The sequence below is a fragment of the Panthera pardus genome, unplaced genomic scaffold, assembly GCF_024362965.1.
Source record: "Panthera pardus isolate Hobbes unplaced genomic scaffold, ASM2436296v1 HiC_scaffold_20, whole genome shotgun sequence".
NCBI classification, from domain to species: Eukaryota; Metazoa; Chordata; class Mammalia; order Carnivora; family Felidae; genus Panthera; species Panthera pardus.
Window position 1 is genome coordinate 11,804,485 of NW_026526766.1, and position 20,932 is coordinate 11,825,416.

At 40.3% G+C, this 20,932-nt stretch overlaps 1 protein-coding gene across 9 annotated transcripts in view; it reads left to right on the plus strand.

Moving 5' to 3' along the window:
* The window catches only part of TJP2 (tight junction protein 2), a 129,142-nt gene extending 108,721 nt beyond the window's left edge, over nt 1-20,421 (plus strand). For 5 of the 9 annotated variants that reach the window (XM_019463649.2, XM_053907787.1, XM_019463643.2 and 2 more), the window contains 12 exons: nt 966-1,074; nt 2,368-2,578; nt 3,305-3,492; nt 4,363-4,458; nt 5,035-5,114; nt 5,519-5,729; nt 11,923-12,023; nt 13,243-13,455; nt 14,648-14,758; nt 16,135-16,464; nt 18,435-18,520; nt 19,427-20,421. In XM_019463649.2, the coding sequence (XP_019319194.2) occupies nt 966-1,074; nt 2,368-2,578; nt 3,305-3,492; nt 4,363-4,458; nt 5,035-5,114; nt 5,519-5,729; nt 11,923-12,023; nt 13,243-13,455; nt 14,648-14,758; nt 16,135-16,464; nt 18,435-18,520; nt 19,427-19,592 (1,902 nt within the window). In that variant the 3' untranslated portion in view covers nt 19,593-20,421. The remainder of the gene's footprint in view (nt 1-965; nt 1,075-2,367; nt 2,579-3,304; nt 3,493-4,362; nt 4,459-5,034; nt 5,115-5,518; nt 5,730-11,922; nt 12,024-13,242; nt 13,456-14,647; nt 14,759-16,134; nt 16,465-18,434; nt 18,521-19,426) is intronic. The other 4 variants (XM_019463645.2, XM_053907785.1, XM_019463648.2 and 1 more) reach the window with 2 other exon arrangements.
* The last annotated feature ends 511 nt before the right edge of the window (nt 20,422-20,932 follow it).

Sequence of the window (20,932 nt, forward strand, 5' to 3'; positions counted from 1 at the left end):
AGTGGTCTCTGTGCTGACAGTAGAGAGACCCTGATGCGGGGCTTGAACTTAAGAGCTGTGAGATTAAGACCTGAGCCAAAGTCCCATGCTTAATTGACTGAGCCACCCAGGTGCCCCTAAAATAATTTTTATATTTGCTTATTTTTGACTATTCTGTTTTAAAATGGTTTTAAAGGTACTGAACAAAGATTCCAAGATGTCTTTTTTTTTTGTGCCACATTTCAGTTTTACTTGCTTTGTAACTTACCTTTCAAAAGCTAATTACTGTGTCCCCTCTTTGGTCGATGGGGGATAAATCCTTGCCAGAAGCTTAAATATATAAGTCTATCTATTAGGCTAATGGTCTGCCATTTAAGGCTAATGCTCTTCAGTTTCATAAACACATATTAAAAACCTTTTATGTGACAGAACTTACAGGAGAAAGGTGGAATTGCATTTTTATTTTCAGGCTTTTATTTGAATCAATTTAAAGTGTTAATGCCTTAAGTTGGGCCAGCATGCTTGTTTTGCCATTAAACTCTACCACTCCCTATAGCATTACAGTTATGTTTCATAATTGTATATTACCTCCCTGACCATCTCTATGGGAGACTCAAAGAAGAGACAGACACACAAACATAATAAGAAGGTTTAATCTGATCCAGTGACAAATCCTTGATGGAATGGCCTATTTCTAAGGGACGGTTGGCAGTGTGGGGAGGCAGGAGGGTATGGTGACTCACACAGCCTAGGCCCATAGGAGGTATTGGGAGGGTTTCCGTTGGGACACTAAGGACTTTTTTATATCTGGGATTTGCTTTGGGCAGGCCCTGATGAAAACAAAGAGACAAAAACTTAGGTGACATCTTTTTAAAAACCTCTTCTTCTTCTTGTTTTTTTTGTTTTGGTTTGGTTTGGTTTTTTGTGTTTTTTTTTTTTTTTTTTTTTTTTTTTTTTTCGGTTTGTTTTTCTGTTTGCCTTATCAGGTGAACACACAGGATTTCAGAGGGCTGGTTCGGGAAGATGCCGTTCTCTACCTGCTAGAAATCCCCAAAGGTGAAATGGTGACCATTTTAGCTCAGAGTCGAGCTGATGGTGAGCATGTTTGGTCATTAGTTTAATGCGGGGAGTGGGTGAAGGGAGGAAGGATGAGAGAGGTATCTTGGGACCAGAATAGGTAAGTCTGGGTATTAAAAACTGAAGTATATCTTCACACTCAATTTCTGAGTCATAGGTATGTGAAGAAAATTTGGGTACCATTTAATGTCCTACAGAAATGTCTTCTGTGCACCAACTGAAATCATTTTACCAGTTGTGTCAATTTGGAATAAAATTGCTTTTCTGAATAGTGATCTGTCCTTAAGTACTGCCTGGAGTTTATGGAGTTTCCATATGCAAGATACAAAGGGCCCCATCTGTGGATCAACTCCCACATTAATGCTTATCTGACAAGTTGCTATACCCTTATCTTGACAATGCAAGTCTGACAACTTGCTATACCCTTTCAGACTTCATTGTTCTCATCTGTAAAATGGGGGTTGATAGCATCTTCCCTGTCTGCTTCAGGGGTTGACTGGCAAGTATATTAGGGCTCTCTAAAGCAATAGAATCAATAGGATATATATGTGTGTGTGTGTGTGTGTGTGTGTGTGTGTGTGTGTGTGTGTAAAGCAATAGAATCAATAAGATGTGTGTGTGTGTGTGTGTGTGTGTGTGTGTGTATAGATGTTTATTATAAGGAATGGGCTCACATGATTACGGAGGTTGGCCAAGTCCCAAAATCTGCAGGGTGAGCTGGCAAGTTGGAGATCCATGAGAGCCAATGATTTGGTTCCATTCCAAGTACAGAGGCCTGAGAACTGGGAGAGCTAATGGTGTAGTTACAGTCTGAAGGTTAGCAAGCTCACAACCCAGGAAGACCTGATGCTTCCATCTGAGTCTGAAAGCAGGAAAAAAGCCGATGTCCCAAAAGCTGATGTCCTAGTTCTAAAGTAGGAAGAGTTTGTTTTTTCTTACTCAGTGAAGAGTTCCCCTGTTTTATTCAAGCCGTCAACTGACTGGCTGAGGCCCACCACATGAGGAAGCGCAATCTGCTTTACTCAGTCTATTAATTTAAATGTTAACGTCCATTCCAAAACACCCTTAGTTACACACAGAATAATGTTTAACCAAACATCTGGGCACCCTGTGGCCCAGTCAGGTTGACACAAAATTAACCATTATGGTGACTCATGGAGTTAGCTTTCTGTCCTTGTTTGAGCCCTGATTCCCATAGGGTTTGTTCACTGAGTTTACTAAATGAAGAGAAGTAAAAAGGGTGATCAGGGATAGGAGAAGCTGGTAACTGTGAAGCAGAATGCAACATACAACAATGCTTTTGTTTTTCAGTGTATAGAGACATACTAGCTTGTGGCAGAGGGGATTCGTTTTTTATAAGAAGCCACTTTGAATGTGAGAAGGAAACTCCACAGAGCCTGGCTTTCACCAGGGGGGAGGTCTTCCGAGTGGTAGATACGCTGTACGATGGCAAGCTGGGCCACTGGCTGGCCGTGAGGATCGGAAATGAGTTGGAGAAAGGCTTAATCCCCAACAAAAGCAGGTATCAGAGATCATACACTCTCATACACCTCTCCTAAGTCTTCCACAAATCAATACAGTCCCTTCCCTGCTCAAAAAGGAAGCACCTGTAACTTCATCATTTGTCATTGTGTCCTCTCCCATCACCTATTCCACCTATTCTTATTTATGAGGTGTGGCCCGGGACCGTGAGATACCCACTAAATGGTCTGCTGTACTTAGTTAGCATCATGTGGTTGGCTGTTGCACCTGGCTGGTGTTTCAACGGTTTCCCGGGGAGTGCCTGCCACCTTGCGTAGCCTACAAGCAGATTACCAAGTGGCTGTAGCAAACCAACACGCCTCTCAGAGACAGGTTGCCCTTGTCTGCTGTCGGGCCCGCATCCTTGGACGGGGCTGATCTATCCCAGTTAACACTTGTTGGTTGGCTGACTGGGGAAAATAGTAAAGATGATTATACTTTGGCCGGGATTTTAGTTATGTTTATTTTATTCCATCCTATCAGAATGAGCCAAGTTTATTGTGTTCTGAGCTATTTCTGGTAGGTTTTCTGTGCACCCAACCGTTCTCTGCTTCCACTGTGTGGAGAATGTCCCCACGTTTCCCATTCTGTGAAACCTCTTCGGCGTCAAGCTGCATCTTCTCTATTCCAAGTTCATAAGCAGTATTGACTAGACTTGGTTAATTTTAACTTCATTTGTGCATTTTCTGGCTTTTGAGATTTACTTCCTGTGGTTTTTTTCTCTCAGAGCTGAACAGATGGCCAGTGTTCAGAATGCCCAGAGAGACAATGCTGGGGACAGAGCAGATTTCTGGAGAATGCGTGGTCAGAGATCTGGCGTGAAGAAAAACTTAAGGAAGAGTCGGGAAGATCTAACAGCCGTTGTGTCAGTTAGCACCAAGTTCCCAGCCTATGAGAGGGTTTTGCTGCGAGAAGGTGAGGAAGCTAAGTGGGGCCTAAGGAAATGATCTGACTGGGCTCTGAGCCTGTTTTTCTTCATTTTCATACTGTAACAGTCAGGTTCAAACTTACCATACCACTTAGACCAATGCCAGGTTATAGTGTTGGAATCACACTCAAACATGAAATAAAATTTCCAAAAAAGTGAGCTGTGCCAACTCTTGCATGGAGGTGTATTTCCACATCTTATGTTATTTAATTTTTTTAATTTTTGGGGGGGTGGAGGGGCAGAGAGAGAGAGGGAGAGAGAATCCCAAGCAGGCTCCAGGCTTAGTGAACAGCCTGATGCAGGGTTTGATCTCATGACCCTGAGATCATGACCTGAACCGAAACCAAGAGTCGAAAGCTTAACCCACTGAGGCACTTGGGCGCCCCTTCAGTTATTTCTTCTGATACTACCATTCAAAAGTTTTTATATATTGCCTATAGTAAAGGGTTTTTTTTAAGTGTTTATTCATTTTTTGAGAGAGAGAGGGAGAGCACGAGTGGGGGAGGGGGGAGAGAGGGAGACACAGAACCTGAAGCAGGCTCTAGGCTCCGAGTTGTCAGCAGAGAGCTTGAGGCGAGGCTTGAACCCATGAACCATGAGATCGTGACTTGAACTGAAGTCAGATGCTTAACTGACTGAGCCACCCAGGTGCCCCAGTAAACTTTATCTTTGACACTAGGGAGGGGAGTAAAGGCATATTCTTCAGGAAAGAACAGGGCTGAAGTGAGGGAGGGAGGGAGGGAGAGCACACCATTTCTTTTTTTAATCGTGTTCATCACTAGCCTATAAAATACTTTGGCTTCTTATCTTAATAGCTGAGGAAATGTGTTTCCATGGCCTTTCTTGTCTCATTTCAGCTGGTTTCAAGAGACCTGTGGTCTTATTTGGTCCTATAGCAGATATAGCACTGGAAAAGTTGGCAAATGAGTTACCTGACCTGTTTCAAACTGCTAGTAAGTCTGTTGGTGATCTTTTCCTCTCCAAATTTTCAGTTTGAGAAATATCTAATATAAAGGAAAAATGGAAAAAAAGGAGAATACCCACATACCCTTCACATGCAGTCACTGTCACTAGTCAGAAAGTTTGCTATATATCACCCCTACCACAGACACAGATACACACTCTTAAAATTTTCTTTTGAGCCATTTGAAAAGTTTAAGTTGTAGACGTTGTAACATTTTTTTAGCCACATGAGTCTCCTCAGAACAAGAGCATTCTTCTATACAGTGACACTGCCAAGAAATTTAACACTGATAAAACCATCCTGTTTAGTATATATTGTTTTTATGTCTACAAAGACAGAAGTAGCCTCCTCTTTCTACTTTATTTTCTAACATTGATATCTTGCAGAGTCCAAGCCCCTTGTCTCACCTGTGGGACTATCTGCTTCCTCATGATTAGATTTCAATTTAAGAGGTGGTGTGAGTGCTTCTCGTCTCTCCTTAGGGTGGCACCTTATGTCAGACTGATGGAGTCTCTGATTTTGATTTCTAAAAAAGTCGGTTAGCCCCTTGTTTTTGCTTTTGCAGAAACGGAACCAAAAGATGCAGGATCCGAGAAATCCAGTGGGGTGGTGCGGTTAAATACTGTGAGGCAAATCATTGAACAGGTGAGGAAATTCATCTGAAGGCCATGTTGTCGGAAGGAATTAGCTCATGGTTTGCTGGAGTCTTTTTTAGGACAGAGTCTGTTTTTAATAATCATTAAATGTTAACCGTAAAAAATAAATATAAATGTAAGCTGTTGCATTGTGTGGAAACCAGGTGATGTTCCGTGGCAGTGACGTACTTTTCAGAGTTCTCAACATTATACCAGATAACCTGTTAATTCATTTTCTCAGCGGTTCCAATAGACGAGTAGTATTAAAGTGGACATAACGTGGAGGAAAACATTCTGCTTTTGGATTTAAATTGACAAGTTTTATCTGATGCAGCCTTTACTTAAAATAAACTCTTTGCTGCTATATGATTTTACATACATAACTTTGACGTAACTTTTCTCCATTTCTAACAGGATAAGCATGCACTCCTGGATGTGACTCCTAAAGCTGTGGACCTGTTGAATTACACTCAGTGGTTCCCGATTGTGATTTTTTTCAATCCAGACTCCAGACAAGGTGTCAAAACCATGAGACAGAGGTTGAATCCAACGTCCAACAAAAGTTCTCGGAAGTTATATGACCAAGCCAACAAGCTTAAAAAAACCTGTGCACATCTTTTTACAGGTAAGTGAAATTTAAAATGTTGTCTCTTTGTTCCATGGTGGAAAATACAGAATTAAAGAATGGAAGAACCAAGAAAATAATACGAAAAAAGAAGAATAATCTGAAATCCTATTCGTGACTCCTTGAAAAGAAGTTAATCCTATAAAATGAGTTTGTGAGACTCAGTGAGTGTGTATATTTAAATTTGACTAAAAATGATCATAAAGATCTATGACATTGCAAAAATTGGTCATTTTGATGAGGTCCAAATTTTTGTGTGGACTGTAGGCTAGTGATTGAGCCCAGTGCACCACTAAACACCCCCAACTCTATATAGCTTGTATTGTTCTCTACTTACCATGCATGTGTGCACTAATGGAGTGGTAGGAACTTGGTTTCATTATTTAAAAAGGTCCCCAAAATAGAAACTTGAACACTCTGGGTACTGAATGATATTCTATTACTTCCATTTTTAAGATAAATGATACTGTGATTATGTTTAAAAATAAAGAGTCTTTATCTTGTAGGAATGTATAGTAAATAAAGTATTCATGGATGACCCTAATATATATTTATAGATGACCTAATATCATGCCTAGCATTTGTTTAAATGATCTTTGGTGAGGAGAGTGGGTGGGGATATTAACAAGAGTTGATAGTTGTTGAAGGTGGGTAATGTAGACATGGAAGTTCATGTTCTCTCTACTTTGTATATGTTTAAAATTTTATATCATAGAATATTAAGTTCCTGAAATGAAGACCTACTGCTACTATTCCTTAAAAAATAATCTAAGAACATAGCATGTTTTAGTAACTGAATATATGCCATACCTACATACGTGACTAGTTCTGTGAATGCAGTATAATTCAGGGTTTAAAAGGGTTGTATGAAGTTTTTGGTCATGTGGTTTTGTGGGAGCAACGTGAGGAGACTGTTGTGGATAGAACATCCTTCACGTAGTGATGATAGCTCTTTTGAGTTCAGTGCTGCTCACCGTCTACTTGTTATTTTTAGCATATCTGACACTGGGGAAGGGGGGTAGATAGATGTATGTCCACATTAGACTCTTGTTTTATTTTCACTGGCTTTTCTTGTTAAAAATACGCGCTATTTATCACTATGGCGAAATGCTGTAACTGAGAGGTAATTTAGCCAAATGCACAGGAGAGTGGTCTATCATAAAATTTTTTTTTTAATGTTTATTTTAGAGAGAGAGAGAGAGTACATAAGTGGGGAAGGGGCAGAAAGAGAGGGATACAGAGGATCTGAAGTGGGCGCTTCACTGATAGCAGAGAGCCTGATGTGGGGCTCGAACTCACGAACCTTGAGATCACTACCTGAGCTGACGTTGGACACTTAACCGACTGAGCTACCCAGGTGCTCCATAAACTGGTTTTTTTTTTTTTAATGTAGAGTCTTAAGAGCTTGGGCTTTTGATACATTCATACTCATCTTTCCTCTTGTTTTTACTACTGCTACTAATAGTAATAATGTAATTAATAATTATTATCACTTTTTATTATAGCAGTAGCTAACATTGGTATAGCTTTTCATGTGTGCTTATTGGACCATAAGAAAAGCCAGGGTCACACATTGAATGGCGGGGCCCAGAAGAAACTGATGTCTCTGTGTGTCCAGTATTTTATATGTTACAGCACAGATGTATTTTTAATGCTGAAAGGGGTCATATAGCGTAATTCCTCTGTTTAACAGATAATTAGTCCATTTAACCAAGAGGTATATCATTATGAGTGATATTAAACCTACCCCCACTTCATCCCCACCCCCGCCTTTGCTTCAGTCCATTGAATAGCTAGGGGCTTGCCTTAGAGTTGAATTTGGAGTTCATGTGAGGATATGAGACATCAGGGAGGGAACTCATGGGTTGTGGAGGAAGAACCAGGCTGCAGGAGGCTGGACAAAGGGAGGGCCATGGTAGAAGAAAGCCAGTGACTCTAGGGCCCTCTCTTTCTCTGGCTGTGAGTGGGTATCATTTGCTCTTTGGAGCACAGGCATAATCACACTAGCTGGCTGTGTCTGAGGATCCGTAGGACCTCATGTGTGTAGAAAGGTTTAACAGTTCCTTATTCGGCTCCACTAATGGATGATGAGATTCTTGAAGGCAGGGACTGTACATTACTCTGTGTACCGAAGGTCAGCATAAGGCCTAGCAAACGGGCAGGGCATTGACATTTTTAACTTAGATCTGCCTTTGGGATACCAAACTATTTCTTGCCTAAAGCTCATTAAGAGTTTGAAGGTTTAGGATAACTAAAGTCAGAGGCTGGAACGGAAATAAGATACTAAGCCTCCAGTTTCATCTAGAACTTTGTAGTGGCCATGAGTTGCCAACCTCTCTAACATGGAATTCTGCAGTCTTCAGGACAGATGGAACAGGGTGCTGAATGACTTTTACCAACAAGCCCCAGTTTTCTACCAAATGGCCTCTTACAGTATTCTTCCAGACTTCCAAGTTTGAGTCTTGAAAGCCGCATGGATGGTCTCACTAAATGCTTTCTATTCCCCGTGTCTCTGTCAGCCTGACCAGGTTGTGGCCTGATTGTGTGCACGATGGCTAGAATCAAAGGTTTTTTTAATGATTTTTAATTGATGGCATTTTTTTGAATGTATAAGTAAGAATAATCGAACTGTTCTGAACACCCCAATTCAAAAATCCAGGGTTATGTTGCAGGTAGACTCCCCACAGTCAATATCCTTCTTTTCCCTGTTGCATTGTAACAAGAAAGTCCCATTTCCCACAGATGAGTATTAATTATGACACTATTAAAATGACTCCCCTTGCAAACTCACGGTATTCCTCAGTTAAGTGGGGATGACAAGGAAAGATTTATTTTGAGATTTGCCCCAAAGCAAGTTAATTTTCAGTATAAGTTAAAATGTTAGGCTGCCCTTTTTTCCCATTTAAAAATTTTTATTCTAGAATGCATTTCTGTGTACTTGTCACAAAAATGATTTTTCAAACATGAGGTTTGAATTGCATGTTTTCTTGAAATTCCTGGAGCACTCAGTTCATGGTTTGAAGACCAATGAAATGGAACTGTGAACTGAGACCCAAACAGGGCCACCATTTCTGTGAAATCATGGGGATTTTTAAAAAAAAAATACCACACGATAATCTAACACTTTTATCAACTTCCCCAGGTTTCAGTAATGTGAAATTTGTACAGTTCAGGCCTGGGACTTTGGAAGTACTGAACAAAGTCTACTGATTATTGTTAGTGATATTACTTTATACGTATTTTATTATCTTTCAATATTCCATGTTTAAAAAAAAAGTTCATGTCATTATACAGTGTTTGCAAAGGCTTGAGGGGAAAAATGAGTCCTGTACCAGGTGAAGGAACCCAAACTACAGTAGCCAAGCCAGTTCTTGGTTTCCAGAGGGAAGGCAGAGCCTGGAAACCACAGGAAGCAGATGGAAGATGCTGTACTCTCTGGCTGGACACCTTGGTTGACGGTTGCTCGTTTAGAGGGGGTCTCTGCCACATGAATAAGTTTGTTGGAATTTAATTTATGTACCCTACAATTCACCCATTTAAAGTGTACAATTCAGTGGTTTTTAGTATATTCAGAACTGTACAGCCATCACCATAACCAATTTTAGAATGTTTTTGTCACTCCAAAAAGAAGCCCAGTATCCTTTAGCAGTCATTCCCAATTTCTCCCTACCTGTCCAGCCTTACATGCCACCTTTTGCTGTTGCAGTTGGCACTTCCCAGCAATCTCCTTGGCTGGGGAGAGAATAATGACCATACTCGTGCCAGGGCTGGGAACAGATGCTCTCAAAATTCCAGGACTCCCAGCCAAGACGGAGACTGAATGCACATTCTTCCAATATTGCACTGTTTGGAGTTTGAGAGATGTATTAAGCCTATTCAAGTAGATACAGGCCTCGTCCAGAGATTGGGAGCAACAGGAATTAACTAAAATAATGTAGCACATAATAATGCTAAAAGAATGTGCAAAACCTAATGAGCAAAAGCCAATAGTAAACTAAAGGTACTTGATTGCAAGAGAAGGCAACATCCTGTTTTAACCACCTGTTAAAAGGGGGTCAAGTGCATGAACTGGATGGTACCAACTTAGTCTGTGTTACTTTTATGTGGGTCTTAGGAAATTAGCCACTATGAAGTTGTTTGATTCAGTGTGAATTCAATGAGAGGTATTATGACTTTTTCATTTTATTAGGAGGCATGAACATATCTTCTGCATTTCACAAAAGACCCTTTAACTTTAGGTTTTTCTTGTGATAAATACAGATTGTATTCATCTCAACTCCAACATAAAGCTCAAAAAGCAGTTTAATATACACATTTCCTGCAAACCTCTCATTTTGCTTCTGGGGTGTGTAATCTCACTTCCACATGCAAGTACTATGGCATCATATTTTACCCAAGAACACAATAATCTTTGCAAAGTACCATGATAAGGATACAAAAGTTCAAGGAATCAAGTTAATTTTGCTTGAGTTGTGCAATGTATCAGTTTATTCTAATGCTATACACAATGGATGACCAAGGAAATTATAAGCTCATTCAGGATTTTCCAAGGTCAGTGTTAGAACTTCTTAAATGAAAGAATGGTATAGGTTATTAGGAAGAAAACTTGAAGCGCAGTTGCTTACAGATTGCTTAATGGGTTTTTTTTTTGGCTATATATAGAGAAGTACGCAGACTTCAGGATAGATGGATCGGGGGCCTAACAAATTTTACCAGTAAGCCCCAATTTTCTTTGGGGTGCTACACATAATGCCATAGCCTTTAATAAGAGGCTATGGCATAGTTTAAAAAAATCCTGATATACCTGCACTCTGATCACTTTAGGCCCAATTTATTATTCTGGAGCAGTTTGCTCTATCAGTTTATCCCTGTTAGGTTCATAAATACATAACTGCTGGAGAACAAATGCATATGTTTTACTTGATTGGTATTTTATACCTGTTTTTATTAAAATTTTTTTTTAATGTTTATTTATTTTTGAGAGAGACAGAGACAGAAAGAGTGAATGAGCAGGGGAGGGAGACATAGAATCTGAAGCAGGCTCCAGGCTCTGAGCTGTCAGCACAGAGCCTGATGTGGGGCTTGAACTCATGAACTGCTGAATCATGACCTGAGCCGAAGTCAGACACCTAACCAACTGAACCACCCAGGCACCGTTTTTATTTTTTTTAATGTTTATTTATTTATTTTGAAAGAGGGAACAAGTGCAAGTTGGGGAGGGGCAGAGAGGGAGAGAGTGACTCACAAGCAGGCTCTGTGCTGACAGCCCCACATGGGGCTTGATCTCCTGAACCGTGAGATCATAACCTGAGTCAAAATCAAGAGTTGGATACTCAACTGACTGAGCCACCCAGGTGCCCCATATCTGTTTTTAGATGGGCTGTGTTGTGCGGTGGCTAAGGCCACAGGCTCTAAAAGCAAACTTCTGAGTTTGTATCTAGGTTTTTTTCAGTTGTTTGGTGTGAGGCCTTGAGCTAGTTACTTTTCACTGTTGTGCCTCAATTTTTCTTCTGTAAAATGGGGCCAATAGCTATACCCACCTTGCAAGGTTTTGATAAATAAAAAATGAGTAAGGTATTTGGAAAAGTGCTTGGTCTATCCGTAGTAAGTGCTGTTATAGGAGATATATTTTGTTCTGAATAGAAAATGTATATTCCTTGAATATACACCTATAGATTTTGGTTAATCTGTAGGTATATTCTAAAATGTTAAAGCCTATCAAAATGATATACATTTTGATAACATTAAATGTTACCTTCAGTTTTTTATTGGTGATATGCAACAGTAAATTGGTATATGTTTTTCTTCTTTATAACATCTTTGTCTATGTAATGATCTTTAAGATACTTTTATATTTGGCTTAGATGTGTTATCCTTGCTCCTAAAAACATAATTATTAAAAACATACTTTCTAAAGGTAGCCTTTCTGAAAAACAGACATTCTGAAAAGAAAGAAATTCAATTTTAGCTTTATAACATCTGTCTGTAATATAAACTCTCAACAGGTGGACTGGTAATGGTTTTAATTACATTTGACTAAAGGGATTTATTGTTCAAATATATGCAGATTTTCTCTTGGATTTGTCAAGAGTTTTAATTAGTATATGACAAAGGAATAAAATGAGGTCAAATAGCATTTTTAATAAACATTGCTATGGAAGTAGATGCAAACCTTTTGTTTACGTTTCTGTAGCTACAATCAACCTAAATTCAGCCAATGATAGCTGGTTTGGCAGCTTGAAGGACTCAATTCAGCATCAGCAAGGAGAAGCAGTTTGGGTGTCTGAAGGAAAGGTATGTGGCATAGATATTCTGCTATGAGGTGAGAGTCCACGTTCTGAATCTTTTCTCAGGAGGGCAGTGAATGTAGTAAAACTATGCCCACTTGAAGTGATTCCAACATCTGTGCTAATCAGATTTGAAATTCTATAAATTCTCTGAAAACATAGTAAAATGAAGGGACTTTTCCAAGAAAAGTAGAATGTGATGTATGTGACCCTACATTCACTTCCCTTTTACTTTTAACGTAGTAACTAGTGTTGTATTCCAAGCACACTAATCAGAGCTTACAAGATCTTGTGCTGAGCTCCATCCACAGCTTACTAAGTACATGGGAAACTCAGCATGAGGGGGAAAGGTGAGGGTGAGAATCATGGAGAATATGGTTAAAAATTAATTTAAAAAGGGAAAGCTAGCTGAGTTGGAGTCATTTGCTTAGAAAGAAGATTGGCAGAGAATGTGTCCTAGGAATTTGAGTAGGTTGATAAGAGGGTGCTAGGAAGCTTGTGTAGGCTTCTAAAATTGGCTAGCTTCTCATCTATGCAGGTATTTTGCCCACAGTTCTACTGCAGGGAGGAAGCAAAGAGATTATGTAATTTCCTGTGGTTCTAAGGAGCCTTTGGTGCTAGTATTCTGTAGTCCAGCTGAATCGAACCAGTTTGTGAGACGTCAGAGGTATGATTTTGTTGCGGAACCAATTAGATTGTTGAGTGCTAGTCTTGCCCTTAGGAAACTGCATGTTTAGTCAAGGTGTCTAGCATCTTCTGAGTGTTTATAGCCTTCTGAGGCTCCCTAGAACCTCTTTTGTGAGAACAGGTTGAACAGGACATAGCTTCCTTCCTCAAGGATTTGAGAATCGAGTGAATGAGTGGAGACATATGCAACACCAGGCAGTGTGCATTTATTACTAGTAGACAAGTATTAGCAGAAAAAGCTGGAAAGTAGCCAAATTCTGGAAGAAAAGTACAACAATCTGAGGAAGCACGGCTCAGTAATGGTAGAAAGGATGGATGGTAGTAAGGCTAGATAGGGTGGAGGGTTCCAAGTTTGAGTCCCTGCACAAAAAATTAACATAATAATCTAAAGCCAAGTGATTTCAAGAAAATAAAGATGACTTCCCTTCCTAGAACATGTCAGGTTTCAGTCACTTGGCTGTGCCCTTGGGAATCTTCTTGAGTCCCCACTCCCAGGAGCCATGTCGACCCCACTGACCCTCCGAAACAAATTCCTCTAGATGGAAGGGATGGATGATGACCCTGAAGACCGCATGTCCTACTTAACTGCCATGGGCGCGGACTATCTGAGTTGCGACAGCCGCCTCATCAGTGACTTTGAAGACACCGACGGCGAAGGAGGCGCCTACACTGACAATGAGCTGGATGAGCCAGCTGAGGAGCCACTGGTGTCTTCCATCACCCGCTCCTCGGAGCCGGTGCAGCATGAGGAGGTGAGGTGAGGCAGGCCACAGGCTGTGAGGCCATGGGCAGGAAAAAGAGGTTCTGCTGTTTCACTTGGATTCTTCTGGACAACTGTTTATTCAGGGTGCTGTAGAAGGTATTCCTAAGAGTTGGAACAGATGACTTCTAGGGAGTTTCTTATTCTAAGTCAGTGCCTGCACGATAGCATTTGTGGTCCATGGGAAAGCCGGACAGGAACTTAGCGCTGGGAGAGGTTGAGGGATCAGCACTCATCACACTGATGTTCTCAATCATGATGGATACACTGAACAATTTTATGTGCCAGCTGTCCAAATTACAAGTGGAACATTATTTTTTTATAAATACAATTTTGCTGTATTTACTTGTAACCTTTGATTAGGTCTCTCTGTACTTTTAGGTATCCTTGCTTTTTCTTACCCGTCCTACCTTTAACCTTTCTAATCCTGCCAAAACTCCTGAGTGTTTCCCCATCAGTTTCCTTCTCTCTTGTATTTCAATTTCTAAATTGAGTTCATGGTCAAATATGTATCTGATCATGTGTACTGTGCATCCACTGGCCAGTGAATAGACAGCTTCTGTGATCCTAGAAATCATGTCAACAGGCACTAAGGATCAATTAGTAGTTGCACCTCAGATACATTACGTCAATGTAGATGAGGTTATCCATATACTTGAATAGTTATTCTTGTCATCCCTTTAGCAAGTTAGCTCATTTTGGTAAATGATTTTATTTTTGATGAAATAAAATTACAAACAAACAAACAAAAATGTTGAAGGGGGATAAAACCTACCATGGCCAAAAAATTAGTATATACCAGTGGACAAGTTATAAAGAATAATTTAACTCCTGAATGTCTGCAGTTATAGATGTGCTAATGGTTAAAATATTAATAGCTATAAGTGACCAAAGAGATTTTAAGACTTTAGGAAGACTTTGGGGGTGGGGGATTATTTTAAAGGAAGAGACTACACCAATGGATGTAACTAGTTTAAAAAAAGTATCTTAAGCATTTACTAATGGGAATATGCTGGTATCTGCCTTTTCAGTAAAGAAGCATTGGGTCAGTGTCTCAGTTTATGCCAGTTATGAACCTCAACTTCTGAACTTTTGCAAATTGGCAGAACTCCAGCAAAGCAGATGAATGTTTTCTCTTCTTTGCTGGGATGTTCTTGTTGTGAATGAACCTTTATGTCTTGTAGAGCATAAGGAAACCCAGCCCAGAGCCACGAGCTCAGATGAGGAGGGCTGCTAGCAGAGATCAACTTAGGGACAGTAGCCCACCCCCAGCATTCAAGCCAGAACCACCCAAGGTATGTGGCTGGGAAGCCCACGTTGGGGAGGAAGAAGAAGAAGCAGATACCCTGACAGCTTCCTGCATAGCCAGGGAAGAGCACACACCATAAGATGGCATTGAATTATGTTTCTGACTCACACTTTCTGTTAAAATGTGTCTTTTGGTTTGTGGGTGAACCCCAAAATGAGGGAAGAGCAAAAAGAAGGAAAGGTAGTTTTAGGAGAACATACTGTTTTAAGACTGTTGTTATTTTATTTACTTATTCACTTATTCATTCATGCATTCATTCATTTTATTTTTTATTTAAAAAGTTCCTTGTAGCAAGAATAAAAGTTTGACAAATAGTGAATGCCCAGAAGCACCAGTTTCAGAATCTGTTTTTCTTTTTGAGTTAGTTTTCTGCCCACAATTTAGATAAACCAGAAAGTCCCTATTGATAGTTTGCTGAAGAACACAATCACCACCACTGTTTATTATGCCTCTCATTATGAGGGCAGCTTAACTAATTAATTAATTTATTTATTTATAGGTAGGTTTCACACCCAGCACAAAGCCCAATGCAGGGCTTGAACTCACAACCCTGAGATTAAGACCTGAACTGGATCAAGAGTTAGATGCTTAACTGACTGAACCACCTAGTGCCCCTCAGCTTAATTTATTTTTAAATTAAATAGTTTCTCAGAACAGAATTAGTGTAAGAACATACAGTACATGTCATATAATATTTTTACCCCTTTCTGAATCAAATCTATAAAAACAGGCTTTTCCTTTAGTATAACCCAATAAAACTTCTCCATTTAACTCAATACTTTAGATAGGAAAAAAGTAATCACTGATTGTGTGAGTTGTCAGAAATAGTGACCTCATAAAATATATCACTGAAAATGTACAAGCAGGCCTAGGATCGAAGTATGAAGATGGAGCGGCCATTAGCATTGTTTGCTACCTTTCCCACTCCAACCTCCAGTCTCCTACGTGGCTGGACATGGGCCTCCCCTCTGGACTAGGGCATGCACCCTCAGGATCCCACTCTTCAATCCTGAACCCCCTTGACTTGTTGTGAAGTCTTCTCCAAGATACTGATCACTGATCTTAATCTCCTCTAGTACAAAAGTAGGTCTGCTCTGCCTCTATACTTGCAGGCCTCCCAGCCCTTCCCCAACATCCTCTTGGTTTCCTAGAGTTCTAAATACTCTTTTGTAGGAAGCAAGGTAGGGCTCAGGATGCCCAGCCAGTGGCTGTTTGTCCTGTAGTATTTGATTCCTTGTCAGAATGGTATTTGTTGACCACCTCTGGAAACTGATTAGGAAATGGGAGTGTATTAAATCACTAATACAGATTTGAAAGTAAACTGAAAACCCAAGGTAAAAACGTGTTCATTGTTCTCTTCAGGCCAAAACCCAGAACAGAGAAGAATCCTTTGACTTCTCCAGATCCCATGAATATAAGTCAAACCCCTCAGCTGTTGCTGGTAATGAAATTCCTGGGGCATCTACCAAAGGTTATCCTCCTCCTGTTGCAGCAAAACCTGCCTTAGGAAGGTCTATACTGAAGCCCTCCACTCCTGTCCCTCCTCCAGAGAGTGAGGAGGTAGGAGAGGGCAGTGAGGAGCAAGATGGCACTCCCAAGTCTGTCCTGGGCAAAGTAAAAATATTTGAGAAGATGGATCACAAGGCAAGATTACAGAGAATGCAAGAGCTCCAAGAAGCACAGAATGCAAGGGTAATTATTTAAAAAAAAAAAAATTTTTTTTAATGTTTTATTTACTTTTGAGAGAGAGAAAGACAGAGTATTGGGGGGGGTGGGGGGAGGCAGAGAGAGAGACACACACACACATACAGAATCTGAAGCAGGCTCCAGGCTCTATCAGCACAGAGCCCGAAGTGGGGCTTGAACTCGTGAACTGTGAGATCATGACCTGAGCTGAAGTTGGACACCTAACCACCTGAGCCACCCAGGTGCCCCACAAGGGTAATTATTTTTAAACCCCTAAATCATCTTAGCATGTCAACAGCAAGAATGTTCAGTTTCATTTCATGTAATGATTTGAGTCCTTTTTCCACTGCCACCAACATGAAAGGAATGTTCACATGCATGATACCACAGGCACCTCCTGTGTGTATGTCATTTCCAGACTGCCAGCTATCACTGTAGCCCTTTTTCTTCTAATCAAGAAAGCCTAACAATACAGGTGAATAAGATTATGCTTTTCACACTTCAGAACTTTATATCAGGTTCTGGAATGGGCAAGTAGGACAAGACAATCAGTGCCTCTCTGAAGTTATTTTTCATTAAAACATTTGTTATGTTTGTTCAGTAACTGAATTTTATTTTTTAAAAATATTTATTGATTTGCGAGAGATAGCGTGTGAGTGGGGGAAGTGCAGAGAGAGAGGGAGACAAAGGATCTGAAGCAGGCTCCAGGCTCTGCACTGACAGCAAAAAGCCTGACGTGGCTGAACTGTGAGATTATGAACTGAACTGTGAGATTATGACCTGAGCTGAAGTTGGACGCTTAACCGACTGAGCCACCCAGGTGCCCCTTAGTAACTGAATTTTAATTTGCTCCCAGATTTACCATAGAAATCAAGGAAACCTTAGAAGCTAAAATTGAAAGCCCCATGGATTGTACTTTTTGATACTGTTTGAATTTTTGTGCCATATGCACATCTAACCTTTCAAAAGTTAAAGAAGAATTTAGGTAAGCATATTCTGCCTAGTGGATATGGGAGAGTTTTTTTTAAGTCTGTCACAACAGCAGTAGTGCTTCTGAGCATTTTTCTTATCCCCCCCCTTTTTTATGTTTATTTATTTTGAGAGAGAGAGAGAGAGAGAGAGAGAGAGGGAGTGCGTGAGCTCAAGTGGGGGAGGGGCAGAGAGAGACAATCCCAAGCTGGCCCCGCACTGTCACTGTAGAGCCCAATGCAGGGCTCGATCTCATGAACCATGAGATTGTGACCCAAGCCCAAATCAAGTGTAGGGTACTTAACCGACTGAGCCACCCAGGCACCCCATTTTTTTTTCCATTTCAACTATTTTTTTAATGTTTTTTATTTATTTTTGAGAGAGAGAGAGAGAGCGTGTGCGCATGAGCGGGGGAGGGACAGAGAGAGATGGAGACACAGAATCAGAAGCAGTCTCTGAGCTGTTAGCACAGAGCCCAACCTGTGCTTGAACTCAGAAAACCAAAAGATCATGAACTGAGCTAAAGTTGGACATTTAACCAGCTAAGCCACCCAGGTGCCCCATTTTTCAATTATTTTTATGCAATCATCACCACCATCCATCTCCAGGACTTTTGAATCTTCCCTAGCTGAAGCTTTGTACCCATTATACATCAACACCCTGTTACCCCTCCTCCTATCCCTGGTAATCACCATACTACTTTCTGTCTTCATGAATTTAACTACTTAGGAACCCCATATAAATGGAATCATACAGTATTTGTCCTTTTGTGACTGGCTTATTTCACTTAGGAAAATGTCCTCAAGGTTCATCCATGTTGTAGCATGTGGCATAACTTAAACATTAGGCCATTATATACAACCATAAAAACTAGAGAGTTGCTTCTATTTTTCCTTTTGTACGAAAAATGGGATTGGAAAATGGGACCAGCCAGAATCCAGCAAGCCACCCAGCAGTCATTCATTCTTTCTTTTTTTGTTCTTTTTTCTCCCCCTTAATTCCCACAGATTGAAATTGCTCAGAAGCATCCTGATATCTATGCAGTTCCAATTAAAACACACAAGCCAGACCCTGGCCTGTCCCAGAATACAAGGTAAGGGCTGCTCAGCAGTATAGGTCTAAAAAGGGGGGCTTGTCTAGGACGTGGACTCCTAAGAAAGAATTCTTCCCCACATTTCAATGTAACAAGGAGATTTTTTTTTTCCTGGTGAACTATTTACCTTACTTACTCAGTCAAGTTTAATTGTAAACATTATACAATCAAAATTTCATAGAAATTTTGCTTGTGTACTAACACCGACAAAATGTAATCACTGACACTTCAAAGTAGTCCCCTTTGACACACGGCAGGTTAATTGTATTAGGATAGCACACGAGCAAAATTCCTGGGGCTTAAACACTAATTGTTTTGTCACTAATATATTTTGGCTCTTAATCAAGCTCCTTAACTCCTTTGTATCACATAGCAAAGTCAGGCCACTTATACTGAACTGTGGTCTGAAGGGAAGGTGACAATCAGTTGACCAGTGTTGGTAAGATGCTTTCTATTTAAAATGCTACATAAGCATTAGGAATTATGACAGTGTCTTCCTGTAGAGGCTTTATACTGGATCATTTCCTGCTTCCGAGAATAGAAAAAAAAAGTCGCATTTTCTTGTGGCCATTCTGACTGGAAACTAGAGTCTGGTTTTACAGCAATAGAAAACTAGAGGCACATTTCTTCTTTAACACTTGAACAGTGGTACAGCCAACCAGGTGGCCCCTGGCAACAAAAGGGGTTTGGTAGGGTACTTTGGCTTCCTCACTCACTGCCCAATAAGCCTTAACTGATTACTCCCCCACCATTAACCTGAAGTGGGGCCCAAAGTAACCCTGGTTAAACAGCACAGTGTGGCATTTGACTCCAAGTTTGTGATCTGTCTTGGATTCATGGTCGCACTTCAACGGGCAGAGGCCCTGGCTGAGCTTTGTGATGCATTTAACACTCTCACTTTGTTAGTTCTAGGCCACCTGAACCCCAGAAAGGTCCTTCCAGACTCTATCAGGACCCCAGGGGGAGTTATGGCAGTGACGTTGAGGAAGAAGAATATCGCCAGCAGCTGTCAGAACACTCAAAGCGCGGTTATTACGGCCAGCCTTCCCGGTATCGGGACACAGAATTATAGATGCCTGCAAATTGACTCTTTTGTCTCCCCGCTGCACCACCTCAGAGCAGCGCTCCCCCTGAGTCATGGGATGGTTCTTTCCAGGCAAAGTGCACTGTGGAGACAGATGTGGGACCTGAGGTCCCATTTCCTCCTCATGGGGAGTACAGGGGACAGACGATGCAAATTAAGAACTGAGGGCTCTGTTTGTGGAACTGGGTCTGGGGAGTTTATGGCTTTTTGCTCAGAATTAAGAGAAACATAACAGTCTGATACTGTTAACTGCTTCAGTGGACCAAAATCTGTATCAATTCTGTTTGTGTATTTTTAACGTGTATATTAAGAAGTGATAACTATTTTCCCTCATTAATAGCTGACTTCAAGGACTGTTTCAATGAGAGATGGAATGTGAAAAAGGAATTAAAATATTTCTGGACTCAAACTAAACTCAAAGAAATATTTTATTACATCTCTAAGTGCCTTTGATGAGAAGTGTCTTAAATTTTCTTCCTTTGGAGCGTTATGCAGAGCCATAATGGACTAAAACACTGACTACAGTTTCATACCAGCTTAATAGCTATGGTTTTCTCTGCACTGTGTCATCTTTTCAAGGCATTTGTCTTTGTAATATTTTCCATAAATTCTGACTGTATATATAGTAGCTATACCTGGTGGCTTGGCTACCAGTGCTAAATAGTTTGAAGACCAAGATACTGGTATAGAAATTTTTTGTTTGTTTAAAACCATGTGCTCCACGAAAGCAGATAATTGGAAACACCACATTTCCAAAAATGTGTGTATTGACAACAGTTTTATAATTTAATAAAAAGGAGGCTATTGCAACCGATAATTTGCTTTGTGGTAGATTTCTACACTGGTTCTTGTTTCCAAAGGCAACTTTTATTTCAATTAGTGATCATGAAATGAGATCACACTCGCTGCTAAACATGAAAATAAAGATCCATATGAAAAAGAAAATGAAGACTACCCAAAATCTCATCCTTCAGATAATTTTGGTGCATTTCCTTCAAGTACTTGTCTTGCAGATGTCTGTGTGTGTGATGGCTATAGTATGTATAAATATACTGTATTTGCAGTTCTGTTTTTTACTTTTTCTGTATAACGTTCTATCACGAACCTTTCTCTCAGGGAGTTAAAACTCAGGTATACATCATTGCTAGTAACTGCAGAACAGCATAACCTGTGACTTCATAACTAGACAATTCTGCTATCTGGTAGTTTGTTTCCAGTTTTTGGCCTCTTTTATATGAAATGTACCTCTGTGTGTAATCCATTTCTTTATATCAGTGATCAGCATTTTAATCCTTTTCTGCTGGTAGTTTCTCAGAAGTGGAATTACT